The 12,976-nt window shown below is 39.6% G+C and overlaps 1 protein-coding gene and 2 pseudogenes across 2 annotated transcripts; all 3 read right to left on the bottom strand.

Moving 5' to 3' along the window:
- Nucleotides 1-12,976, bottom strand: part of LOC126606029 (class V chitinase-like) — a 37,396-nt pseudogene that overhangs the window by 5,243 nt on the left and 19,177 nt on the right.
- LOC126606024 (putative cysteine-rich receptor-like protein kinase 16) lies at nt 2,005-5,507 on the bottom strand. 2 transcript variants are annotated; one of them, XM_050273487.1, is made up of 7 exons: nt 4,318-5,506; nt 3,815-3,946; nt 3,499-3,665; nt 3,201-3,411; nt 2,776-3,013; nt 2,530-2,680; nt 2,005-2,417 (listed from the first exon to the last, which is right to left on the bottom strand). In XM_050273487.1, exons 1-7 carry the CDS (start codon nt 5,420-5,422, stop codon nt 2,112-2,114), a joined length of 2,310 nt encoding a protein of 769 aa, XP_050129444.1. In that variant the 5' UTR covers nt 5,423-5,506; the 3' UTR covers nt 2,005-2,111. The 2 variants fall into 2 exon arrangements, 1 of the variants encoding a protein (XP_050129444.1); XR_007617095.1 differs by having other exon boundaries at nt 2,340-2,417; nt 2,530-2,595; nt 4,318-5,507.
- Nucleotides 7,308-8,727, bottom strand: LOC126602661 (uncharacterized; annotated as a pseudogene).

Genomic DNA, 12,976 nt, shown 5'->3' with positions numbered 1-12,976 from the left:
TTAACACTTCTAACCTGTTTGTCTCCATGAAATTCTTGCATCAGAATATCCCAGGCTCCCTTAGAAGTTTCTTCGTGTGAGATCCGAGGAAAAATTTCATCCGAGACTGCTCCCTGAATCAGCCCAAGCGCCTTGGCATCTTTCATGAGCTTCTCCGTGAGAGATGTAGTGTCACTCGATCCCTCTTTCTCCTTCATCTTCAGATCTGAATCAGCTCCCTTCGAATCTGAGCTCTCGATTCCTTTTTCCACAAATTCCCATAGTCCATAAGACTTAAAAATGGTTTTCATCCTTATACTCCAGAATTCATAATTCTCGCCGGTGAAGATCGGCGCTCTCAGCTCACCTCATCCAGATCCTGCCATGTTAGACACAGATCTCTTCACAGATTCAATCTCCCAGATTAAACGATTGAACCTGGCTCTGAGGCCATGTTAGCAATCAGGAATGTGACCCTGTTTTGTAGAAATGAAATCAAGAAGAAAATGAATGATCTCTTCCTACACAGATGAATGCAGCTAGAACGTTCAAAGAGAAAAACCCGAACTAACAAAGCTTTTTCTTCATTCATGATCTGCACACAAGTCATGTGCAAGGATATACCCGAAGAGAAGAGAATTCACACAAAACAATCACAACCCTTCATGTAATCTATCCTATAAGATAGATACAAGTGGCAATATGTTAAACTAAAACTAAGATTACATCTCAGCTGTCCAATTGGTCTATAATCCAATGGCTCACATTTAAACTTAGAAACAATAAGAAAAACACAGCACACACACTTATATTCCAACAATATATTGTTCAAATCCCACCTACCAATGATCAGAAATGTGAGAACACATGAGGTTAATGTTTTTGTTTGACCTAAAAAACGCAACGCTCACTGCTACCATTCACATTTGGAGCTACTGTTCGGTTTTCTAAGGTTAAAGATTTAAGGACAACTTCAAAGAAGTCCTTTGGGTTTTGGACAGACATAACGGGGTAGTTTGTGTTCAACGCGTTTATATTTCACTTTCGAATTATCCAGTCCAATCCATCCTAGCACACGTCTGCCCTTGACCGACCTTTTATGAGCTAGTTAATCCGATTGTAGCACCAAACGAATCCACAAAATTCTGTGACTTGCAAAATGTCTTCAGTAGGAAACAATGACAAAACCACTTAAGTTCTGTCATTTTCTCCTTTTTCCCAGTTTATTTGAGACCACATAACTTGCCGTATACACAATTGTGGTTCGAAAGGGTCGCTCTAAGCAACAGTTACACTGCCGGGTGGCCCTAGATTGGCCTTGCATTTGCCTTCAGACGCACAGACTGGCATGGTCTGCATTTTTTGTGTATAGTAAGAACATATACATTTGTCATCGATAATTGCAATGGAAACTTTTGCCGCCAAACTTTTTGTGAAATGTAAGAAGGAACAAATCGAATTATGGAGAAATTATCTTCTGCTCACGTAAGCAATTGCAAGACAAGCTTTACCGGGAAGTTCCTGGTAAACAGAGGAAAGTCCAAACTCGATAGAGAGTTCAGATTAACAGCACAAATTAACTTCCCCTTGTTTCTCTAAAGAGAAGAACAAAAAAAAAAAAAAAATGGCTACAGTTACATACTAACACAAAACAAATTTATATCAAGTTACAACCTAGGACGGTGTCGAATCATTAACCGAACAAATTTCTAGCTCCGATGTGGGATTAATTTCTTCGTCTTTGTTCGTTCTTGGATAGATTATGTAACATTTGCGTTAACATTAAAAAATTTGAGTGTGAACAAGAATTAGAGATGTGATGTCGCGGATGGCGTTCGGACATGGTAGGCCATAAGACTTCAGTTGCGTTCGGTCAATATATGCCGGACATTTCGTTTAATTAGTTCAGTCAAACTCTGCCGAACTTTAATTGAAATTCGGTGGGGTCTGCCGAACTCTTATACGGCCTAAGTGAATGTTAATTCACAACGTAGGGACTACTTTTCCTACCAGAAGATCATCCGCTGTGATAATATAGTTTTCCATCAATAAACGCATTCATCCACAACATGTTAACATTTAGCCCTTAAGTTTTCCGAGTAGAGATAGATTAATTACTTAACATTTACCACTCATCGGGCTACAACTTCAGAGATTGTTGCATCATTGATGGAACAAGCTTCTAGCCGCGGCGTGGGATTAGTTTCTTCGTCTTCTTTTCTTTTTGAGAAGGCTGGAATTTTGGGATTTTCCATTGTAGCTCCTTCATTTTGTAGCATTGAAGAAATTTCCAACATCGAAGGCCTATCGTTTGCATTTTCTTGAACACATAGGAGAGCAATTTGCAAGCATCTCATCAATTTGCATAAAGAATGTGTATCGTCAAGCGCATGATCCATAAACTCCATCCCTTTGCCTTGTTTCCAGAGTAAATATGCCTGAAATCGTTGAATGTTTCATGCCATGTAATTGAAACGCAAAGATTTAATTCGTAGAAAAACCGAAGTAAATATCAATTCTGAAGTAACTGTGGTGATTGAAGAAACTTACATATTCTAGTAGGTTTAAGTCTTCATCTGAACCATAGTAGGGGGCATTCTTCTTGCCACTTATGATCTGTAGAAAGAGAACTCCGAAGCTGTAAACATCTGATTTAGTGGAGTATAAACCCTTCTTAACGTATTCCGGTGGTACGTAACCACTGCATAGAATGATTTAGAAGAATTACTAATTACATACGTAATGAATTAAGCTCAATTAGAGAGTATAGCTTCGATAAGAAATAGAGTCACGTACTATGTTCCAACAATTCGACCTGTATTTGCTTCGAGTTCCTCCTTTGCGAAAATTCTGGCCATACCAAAATCCGAGATCTTAGGCCTCATCTCCTCATCAAGTAAAATGTTGCTAGCTTTCAAATCGCGATGGATGATTGTCAATCTTGAGTACTCTTGGAGGTAAAGAAGTCCCTGAGTAACCCCTTCGATAATTTGAACCCGCTTTCTCCAATCCAATTCATATCTTCTAACAGGATCTACATTTAGACAGATATTTTCCAATCAGTTCTGCATTGAAATGTATCAAAAAATGCATGGGTCATTAGAGACAGCATACGAGGATTAGATCCTAACAAGCTTTTCATTATATTTAGCTTAAAGGTTTGTGGCACAAAACACAGTGAAATCTCGTATAGAGTTACCAAAGAGGTAGTATAGAGTTACCAAAGAGGTAGAGGTCCAAGCTTTTCTTTGGCATGTATTCGTATATCAGCATTTGCTCATGGTGTTCGATGCAAAATCCCAAAACCCTAACAAGATTTACGTGTTGTAGTTTTGCGGTGAGCATGACCTCGTTCTTGAACTCCTCAAATCCTTGAGTTGAAGCTTTTGATAGTTTCTTCACAGCGATTTCTTGTCCATCTGGCAATACTCCCTAGTAGTTAAGCATACAATCATGGTTAGCAGCATGTTTAATGGTTTTGAATCTTCCAGTAACATGCTTATTATAAAAGTTTACTACCTTATAAACGGGGCCATAACCGCCCTCTCCAAGCTTATTTTCAATCGAAAATCCATCCGTTGCCGCCTCAACGTCAGCAATGCTAAATATTTTCAGATTAGGAACGTTGCTGTTGAATTTTCCAGCTGTGTCTGCTATATCATTTGCCCTGGATTCTGATTCCTTAGCTGCATAATTTTTAGGAAACAAAATGGTTAACAGAAAAGGTCCAAAATACTAATCCTAAAACGTAAATATTTATAGCTTCAATACTTTAGGCCGAATAAAAAAAGAAAGAAAAGAGGTCCTGCACAGAGACAGACTATAAGCTATATACCTTTTGATTTGTGCAGTCTCATGCGGAAGTAACTCAACGCAGAGCCTAGCACGAGAATAACTGAAGCTACAGTGGTCAAAACGATTAAAAGAAGTCTCCGTTTGTTTCGTCCACTGCTTCCACCCTCTTGAGCTGTGAACATATAAAATTCGTCGTTACAAGTCGGAAGGAATGCATTGCTGGGAAAAGTTTCGACGTAAACGTCCAAGTTTTTAAGTTGGATGTGACTTATATGGTTATCTTATTGATTAGTTTAAACAATCATATTGTTAATCTTCATTCAACAAACAAAACCAAATATTTTATTGTCCTGTCTTGACTGCTAATTTCTGACTTTTTTCAAATAACCATGCAGAAGCGTTTGTACACGCTTGTTTATTTCGGTCCATTGATTCTTCTTTGATTCACTCAATCCAAGGGCCAAAAACAAACAGAATGTGTGTGTGTGTTGGGGGGGGGGGGGGGGAAGAAAATGTGTGCGAAAGTTGCTTTCTTTTTCGTACCTGCAGCTGCAAGAGAAAGCACCCAATTATCATCCTGTGAGACCTGCCAGATGAAGTATCCAAGCAAATTCTGCTCCTTAGCATAAGAAACTTTTATTTTCACAACTTCAGCATCATCGAAACAGATCCAAACCGAACCAATCACACAGTACTTCGCTACATAAGTAGTATTGTAGACTATGTCAGCCCCATGTCTATCAATGTAGCGTTTGATATGCTTGTAGCTCATCGATCCATCCTCCGTCATATTAGCAGGACCTTTAGCCGGTGCGCCAATAGCGCTGTCCCTAGGATTGCTTAGCGTCCAAGCATATCCATAGAAAGGCAATCCCAAAACCAGTTTGGAAGCAGATAATCCCCTGCCAATCCATGATTTGATGCCATAGTCCGTACTCCAGATACTCGATGGATTGTATAGTGCTGCATGAGCACCAGTGACATTGGTCCACCGAGGTCCGTAATAGTCATAGGCCAAGACATGTACCCAGTTCAAGTTGTCCCGGATTGATTCAACCGGGAAAGCGAAGGACTCAACATCTGGCTTGTAGTGCACGGCAGCAGTCAAAATCAGTGGTGTTTGGCTGTTTTTTGCGGCTTCAGAAGCGATAGCTGCCCTCCACTCTTCAAATAACTTCCCCATGTTGGTCATGTCCGAGCTTGTGTTAGCTGAAACCCAACAAAAGTCTAGGCCTAGGAAGCCATAACGCCTTGCGAAAATTATCGAAGAATCAATGAAAGAATTTCTGTGAGAAGAGCTACTGAGCATGGTTGAAATGACACCGTAGTCTGCGTTTCCACCGCCAATGGAGACGAGAGTAGTGACTGATGGGTTCTTTCGCTTGACGGTTGGCGTGAAGGTGGAGTAATACTGCTCCGAGGAGTCGGAGGAGGAGGAAGAGAGCTCATAGGATGATGAGTTAACATCTTTGTAAGCGTAAATAAGGTGAGTGAAGAGCGGAGAGTTGATGTCGGAAATAGGGAATTTGCTGCCGGAATACCAGTATGCAACTTTGATCCAAGATTGTGCCTCCGAAGGTTGGATTCTAAAAGCAAAAAAAATATGGAAAAAGAAGAAGAATGGTAGAACTAAAAATTTGGATACCATTGAGAACGACGAGATAGTTGACGTCAGTGGCGGAAATAGAATTTCAGGTTGCGAGTCGATGAATGATGACTATATTTAGAAAGGAAATGTTGCAAATGACAATGAGTGGTCCATGGAGACTGGAGAGACGTGTGGAAAATTATTTAGAAGAAAAGTAATAATCCCCACGGAGACGTGTAGAAAACTTGCTGTAACAATAAAAAACAACATTAACGTCAACGTCAACGTCAACGGTGCAATTCGTCTCCATAAAATTAAAATATTGGGTCAACAAATTAATAAAATCAGATGTTGAAAAGTGAAAGTTCTAAGAAGAGTACTAGTTTAACCTAGAGGGGGTGAATAGGTTCTAATTTAAAAATTCAATTCAATTTTCAATTTAATTTTCAGTTTTCAAATTAAATCCACATTCACATCACATATCAAACTATCATACTCACATGCAATTAAAATGATAAATAAAAAGTGCACACATGATGTAGGATTTAACGAGGCAAAACTCACCACTGGGAAAATCCTCGGGCTCCCAAGCCAGGACAAACACTAAGAGACTTACAAAACTCATCAACTAGACACACATACTTGTAGGCAGTTTTGTCTCCGTGCTTTGCTACTCGATCTCTCTTTAGTCTTCAAGTTGAAGTGGCACGACACTAACGTGATCGTCAATCACCTTTTCCTCGAACTTTGCAAGATACTAACTCGATCATGTAGAATGTTTATATGATGAAGTGTTTATTTGAAAAACAATCAATTACGAAAATCACAAGGCACATTTTCATAATTGACATTTAATTAAAACCTTAAATGAAAACAGCATGAAAATAATATTTTCTCTTTAAAAACGCATGTTGTTGAAACCACAAGATAGCAGCAATAAAAATAATCTTTCTGCTAAAAATAAACCAAGGATGTTGCCTTTAGATGCTTTTATCTAAGAACCCCAATATTCATGTGACACGCCCCGATCCCGATGTCCTCGTGACATCGGAATGATCACGTGCTGGCCGACACCCAAAGGGTGACGAAAGCCATTTAAATTAAGTAAAAGCTCATAAATAAGCTAAAACAGGCAGCATGACTAGCCACATAATACTAAAATTCAACTTCTAATTAATAAAATTAGGATCATAACATCAGTACAGAGCATACGTCTATTACAGAGTACAAACAGAATTCAAGATAGAGGTGTGCTATATTACAATAGATATCGAAGCAGAGGAAATGTAGCACTGGATCACTGGTAGGGAAAGGCCTCGTAGCTTATATTGTAATCCTCGTTCATAGGTCCTGAAGGGGGCGCAAAACAAACATGAGTGGACCAATTTGATATAAATATAATAAAACAGTTATCAACATACTAACCCCCAGGTTTATGAAAACATATATATATCATGATCAAAATAGGTTTTTCGAAACCTAGCATGTCGTGCAATATCTCAAATTCATAACTTGTATAAGTAATAAACACTAGTAAATTGTCCAATAACCCTCAGGCCCCATGCCGGCTCCCCGTCTCTGAGCAGACAGTCAAAGGAAAATACACTACAGGCCCCTTACCGGCTCCACGTCCCTGGTCTTAAATGCCAGAAGAAACACCCTCCAGGCCCTATGCCAACACCAAACCGTCGCCCGAGACGGACCGGAATCTATCCCTACGTCCCGTAGCGGAAAGGACCACTAGGTAAGTACAAAACCACAGAACATGTATATATTGAAAAACAACTTCGTAGTATAAAGTCATCCATCATCTATACTACAAAGAGGTGTTATAAACATGTTCTAAATATGATATCGTCATCCATCAGATATTCTATAAGAACAAGGGTTATAGGAAAAATAGTAATAATTCAATCTAGCCTCAATAAGCATACTATCTCATAAAGTACTTCATAAAACATAAGTATTAAATCATGCTGTTCATGTATGCATTTCTATTGTTAAAACATGCTTTTGAAGGGGTCCACTCACCGTACACCGATGGTGCAAAGCTATACCAAAAAGGTATCACGGAATCACCGTTAATAATTGCACCTATTCACATAAAGGAGTACCTTTGGTCAGACTCTATTCAAACGATTGAATTTGGGAAAACGGACTTCAAAAACGGGTCCAGGACGTCGAACTTAGCCTATGAGAGGTCCTGAACGAAACCCCGAAAAGTCAACTCAAAAAATCAACGTTGACCGGTCAAAGTCAAAGTCAACTCTGACCGTTGACCAAGTCAACAGTCAACTGGTCAGAGGTCAAAGTCAACTAGGCTTTGGGTTTTGGGTTGGGCCGAAAGGCCTTAAGGGTTTTGGGTTGAAAACCCAACTTAGATTGGCCCAAGGCCTAATCTACTTGGGCTACACACACACGGGCCTAATGCCCTAAATAGCAAATGGCCCAAGGCCTTTTCCTATAACAGAAATTAACTAAAAACCTTAAAAGGTTTTTGGGTTTTGGCTAATGGGCTACGACCCTAAACATAAACGGCCCGAGGGCCTTTAGGTCCTAAAACAACTAACAATTACTAAAAACAATTAAAATGAAATTGGGCTAGGACCTAGGTTGGCCTCCCCACACGGGCCTAAGGCCCACTTGATTAGGAACCGGCCTGGAAGGCCATGGCGTCGACGGAGAAGAACGCCGGAGCTTCAACAGCTCCGGCCGGCCTCAAAACACCACCCTAGACTGCGATCTAGGTATCAAAACGAAGAGCAAGACGAAGGGAGTGCTTTTATACCTTCATTTCGTCGTGGAACGGCCAGAGATGGCCGGAATCTCCCCCGACACCCTTAGGATCGCCGGTGATGGGTGTCCCTACACCCGCCTTCGATTCGTCCTAACAACCTCAAAAATCACGAAATAACCTCCATTAAAACTCATTCACCAGATTTTAGGACGAAAAAGGGAAGGTTTGGAGCTTACCCAACCGGGAAATATAAAAGTTCGCCGGAGTTCCTTTTTCCGGTTTCCTGGGGTTGCAGCACGGGACAGAGGAAGAAAGAAGGACGAGATGGAAATGATGAGTGATGTTTCCTCGCGCGGGGAGATGAGTGCGTGCGTGCGTGCTGCTGCGGTGCAGAGAAGAGGGAGAGAAATGAGAGATGAGAGAGAGCCGAGAGAGAGAGAGACATGACAGACAAGAAACGGAAAGGAAGAAGAAAGAAGAAGGGGTTCAAAAGGGGACAAAGAGAGAAGAGAGAAGAGTGAAGGGGGTGCTGCCACGTGGCAGCGTTAGAAAGAAGGGATCCAATGTTTAGATCCTGATAGGGTAGATAAAATAGGACCAAACTGATATATTTAAAATGTTGAGGGGTTAAATTACATCAATATTTTTATAACTAGGGGGTGGGTGTTACACCATGCATATGCGGCTCATGAAATTTTCTATCTGTTTAATGCATTGCTGCTAGTGTTTATACCATACGGAAAAGCCTAAATGTATATGCAGCAACAGCAGGAAAAACCCCAAACTGATCTAAAGCATGCGGCAACCAAAACATAAAAACATATTCTGATGCACTCGGTGCTAATGCTCTGTTAATCTAGCGGCAGCCACTGAACCAGGTAACTAAGACTTCTATTTATCTGTGCAGCAGCTAGACTCTCTTATCAAGCCTAATAAGACCTAATCACTTATTAGTTAAGATATAATGAGATAACTAGGTGAAGAGATATAGATGCAAAACCAGAGACATTAACAGCAAGTTAAATACTTAAAAGCAAAATAAGGTCGTGCGGCAAGACTAGGATCCTAAAGGTACATATGTATATATATGCTAGGGTTTTAAGCTGACTTAAAATGATAGGCTTTAGCATGCTTAATTATACAAACAAACCCAATACTCTTTTATTAATGAACAATACGATTCAACATTTTAGCCAAAATTAAATAGCCCACTGAACATAAATCTAGACTGTATGAATGCATATATATGCCGAACTTACTTGAGTGATATCTCTGAAATGCTTGTCATTTGTGATTGAGAGCACTGAGACAAACTTAGACTAAAATAATTACAACGAAAAACATGACATTACAGACTCAGGCGTTTTGTTTAGGAATAGCCAATTTTACCCTAACAATCTCCCCCTTTGGCATTTCCTAAACAAAACCCTCAATCACAATATTACAGACAACTAATAAAATTAATAACCATGCATTCCATTGAAGTCTATAACATGCACACACTCAAACAAGAAAACTTGTGACGTACAAAAGATATACGTTGCTGAAAATGAAAGCATTTATCTATAAAAGCAAGCAACAAAAAACAATCAGGTTTTCGAAATTCTACTTCTCCCCCTAAATATAATCGTCCTACTTCTCCCCTTTTTTGTCTAGAAAGGTCAAAGGCCTTAGAGGTAACCATCAGGTCCAGTCAGTGAAAGATAAGTGGAACATAACAAAATGTGATGGAGAAAGATTTCCTTTCTGTGAACTAGAACCGCTTCGGAAGAATAAAAGTGGGGACAAAATCGAGAGGGAAAATAATACAGGTGCAATAGTCGAAAAGATAAACATGAAAAGAAATGCATCTTTCATATTGTTAAGCTCCCCCTAAACAAATGCTTTAAAAAAATAATGAAATGCAACACATAAATGATATGATTTTTTTTTTTTATAAAAAAAATTGTATGAGAAGCATATAATTGTTCCAACAAGAATGAAAGAGTGCAAAAACGCATGTAGTTCTGAATCCTCATTCACAAGCTAAAATTGTCCCTAAAACATAACATGTATGAGTGTTACACTCACCCCTAATTTAAATTGTATTTTCACTAAGTTTGAGTTTATCTTGCTTTTAAAATGGTTTTTGGGTCTTAAATGGTGTGCCCAAGGGGCCCACCCCCTATTTTGTCCCCCGGTTCCCTTTCCTTTTTCTTTTATTTTTTCTAAAAATCTTCCTCTTTCTCTCTTCTCCCTCACTCTCCCTCATCACTCTCTCTCGGCTCTCTCTATCTCAGCCCCTCCGAGAGCTTTTCTTACCAACAAACATCACCACAACAACATCAACATCTCCGTTAGCACCCTAGTGAGCTTAGAATCGAAGAAAGAACACCCCAAACAGTGGCGAAGCCAGAATTCTGAATGAGGAGGGGCATGTCACAAATATGTGTGTGTGTGTAAAAAGTTGAATTCATAACATGTTGACATATGCAATTTTGTAATCCTCACAAAACTGAAAAATTCTCTTAAATTCAATACTAAGAAGAAAAAATGTAAAAACCCAGACAACCAAGTAAGAGGTAGGTTGTGGAAGGCTAAAGAAAATACAAAGAAGTAGAAAAAAGAAGGAAAAAGGGGAGAGGTCTACAAATAAAAAAGGTGGGTTGCTTTAGAAAATTATAGGGTGTATATTACTGTTAGGTGACATAATCGAACCAGAAGTGGGGTTGTTTTTTCCATTTAAAATTGCACATCTCTTTTAAAACTCCCTTGTCAAACTTATCGTTTCATTAGATAGCCGAAAAGATTTAAAATCAAAACAGCTTAACGACGTCATTTGCTTCATCTTCTTCCATGAGGTTCACATCTCAGATGACGTCAGGATGGGCCGGGGACTACCCTAGTCCCTTGGTGGCTCCGCCCCTGACCCCAAACCCTTCTCTTCCTTTCGGCCGATATTGTTCATCATATTCTCCATCGAGCTTCGTATCATTCCGACATTGGTAAGCTTCTAGAAGTCCTTGGGTTGTGTTTTAGGGTTATATTGAAGCTTGTTTTAAGTGGTGTATATGTTTGAATCGCATAAAATAGCTTGGAGTAGCTTTTCCAAATTTTCCGGCGAGTACCGCCACATTCGAGGCATTTTCCAGCCAAACCACGACGATTTGTCTGGCATACAAAGTATCAATCTCTTCGTCTCGCTGATTACTACAACTTTCCTTTTTGTTTCACTCAATTTCGTTGAGTATTGAAGAAGTTATACTCATTTGAATCTTACCCAGTTTCCGGGACCTCTGAGGTTTTGAGGAATTTTCCGGCCAAACAACGGTGAGTTAGATGTCGTGTGAGGTACCATTCTCTTCGTCTATTCAAGAACTACAACTTTGGTTTTTGAATCATTCGATTTTGTTGAGTTTTGACAAAGTTATGGCCGTTTAAAGTTGGTGTAGCTTCCCGGTCGAAATCCGGCCTTCTCCTTCCTTTGAATCCGGCAACCCCGAAATCCCAAGGCCTTTGGGCCTTTCCTGCCTAGCCCAACCCAAAACCCATTTCAATTTTTATTTTTTATTTTAAATATTGTTTTAATGTAAAAGGCCCCTGGGCCATTTTAAATCAGGGCCTTAGGTTCGTCCTCCTTAAAACCCAAAAACTCTTTACTTTAAGTTGTTTTTATTTTTTATTTACTAAACTAAAGGCCTTGAGGCCATTTTCCTTTAGGGCCTTAGGCCCGTGCATCCTAAGCTAACCCTTTAAACCCCATTACCCTAAACCCTTAACCCTAACCGGTCCAAACCCTTTATGGGAAATATTCTGTTAGGGAATATTCCGTCAGGAAATATTCTAGGAATATTCTATCGACGTTTATGAAATTTAACTGGGATCCTTCTAGGATAATTCGATGTCCTGAATCCGTTTTTTAGGTCCGTTTTCCCATATTCAATTGTTATAATAGAGTTTTATTAATTAGACCCTTTATGTGCTTAGGGGCAATTGTTAGTGGAATTCCGTTTTTGCTAGCTTGCATGGCTCTTCGGCGGCTAAGTATCTGTGAGTGGACCCCTTCTAAAATTATATGATTTTATGGTTTAATTGCATAAATGAATTGCATGCCTTACGAGTTATGAACTGATTTTATGTTAAGCATGTTTATTGAATATGTTGACTTTCGTCTCGTGTTTTTGGTGAGGAATTAATTGTCGGCCTATATTGAGCTATATTTTAATATATCGTATTTTCTATAAAAATCATGAACTAGTAAACTATCTGATGGATGACGATAGGATACTAGAACGTGTTTTCATAACCCCTCTTTATAGTATAGACAATGAATGACTTTATACTATGAAGTGGTTATTTATGAGAGGCGTAACTATTTGTGCATGCCTAGTGGACACTATGCCGCCTGGGGCGAGGATCTGGTGTTGGCAGATAGGCCGGGAGAAATAATCCCTAGCTACGGGCTGAGGGACACGAAGCAGGCATTGGGCCGGGAGTTGGTAATCTCTGGCTACGGGCGCAGAGACCACGGTTCTGGCATAAGGTCGAGAGTTATATTATTATTCAGTGATCTTACTAGCAGCATACCGTGCTTACGAGACGATCTACGAGATGATACACGCGATGATTTATATGATGTTTTTCCGCGTTATACCTGTCGATATATTTTATGGCATGCTAGAGTTTCAGAAAAACCTATCACTTATTATGTTAGTAGTTTTCATTATATATAAACCTGGGGCTTAGTATGTTCATAATTGTTTTTGTATTATGTATATATATGAACTTGGTCCACTTACCCTTGTTTTGCGCCCCCTTTCAAGATTTAGAATCGAGACATACGATCCCGACGTCAACGTCTTCGCTTTGGCATATTCGAGTCATCTCGGTGCAGGACC

Source organism: Malus sylvestris, chromosome 15 (assembly GCF_916048215.2).
Source record: "Malus sylvestris chromosome 15, drMalSylv7.2, whole genome shotgun sequence".
NCBI classification, from domain to species: Eukaryota; Viridiplantae; Streptophyta; class Magnoliopsida; order Rosales; family Rosaceae; genus Malus; species Malus sylvestris.
Note: the sequence above shows the minus strand (reverse complement) of the source record. Positions and strands in the feature narration are given on the sequence as shown.

Bases quoted from the DNA above. Each gene is read 5' to 3' on its own strand.
- LOC126606024 (XM_050273487.1), bottom strand. From the start codon at position 5,422: ATGGTATCCAAATTTTTAGTTCTACCATTCTTCTTCTTTTTCCATATT. The intron at 3,947-4,317 runs GTACGAAAAAGA...ATATGTTCACAG, and splicing joins GCTTTCTCTTGCAGCTGCAG to CTCAAGAGGGTGGAAGCAGT. The intron at 3,666-3,814 runs GTATATAGCTTA...AAAATTATGCAG, and splicing joins GAGACTGCACAAATCAAAAG to CTAAGGAATCAGAATCCAGG.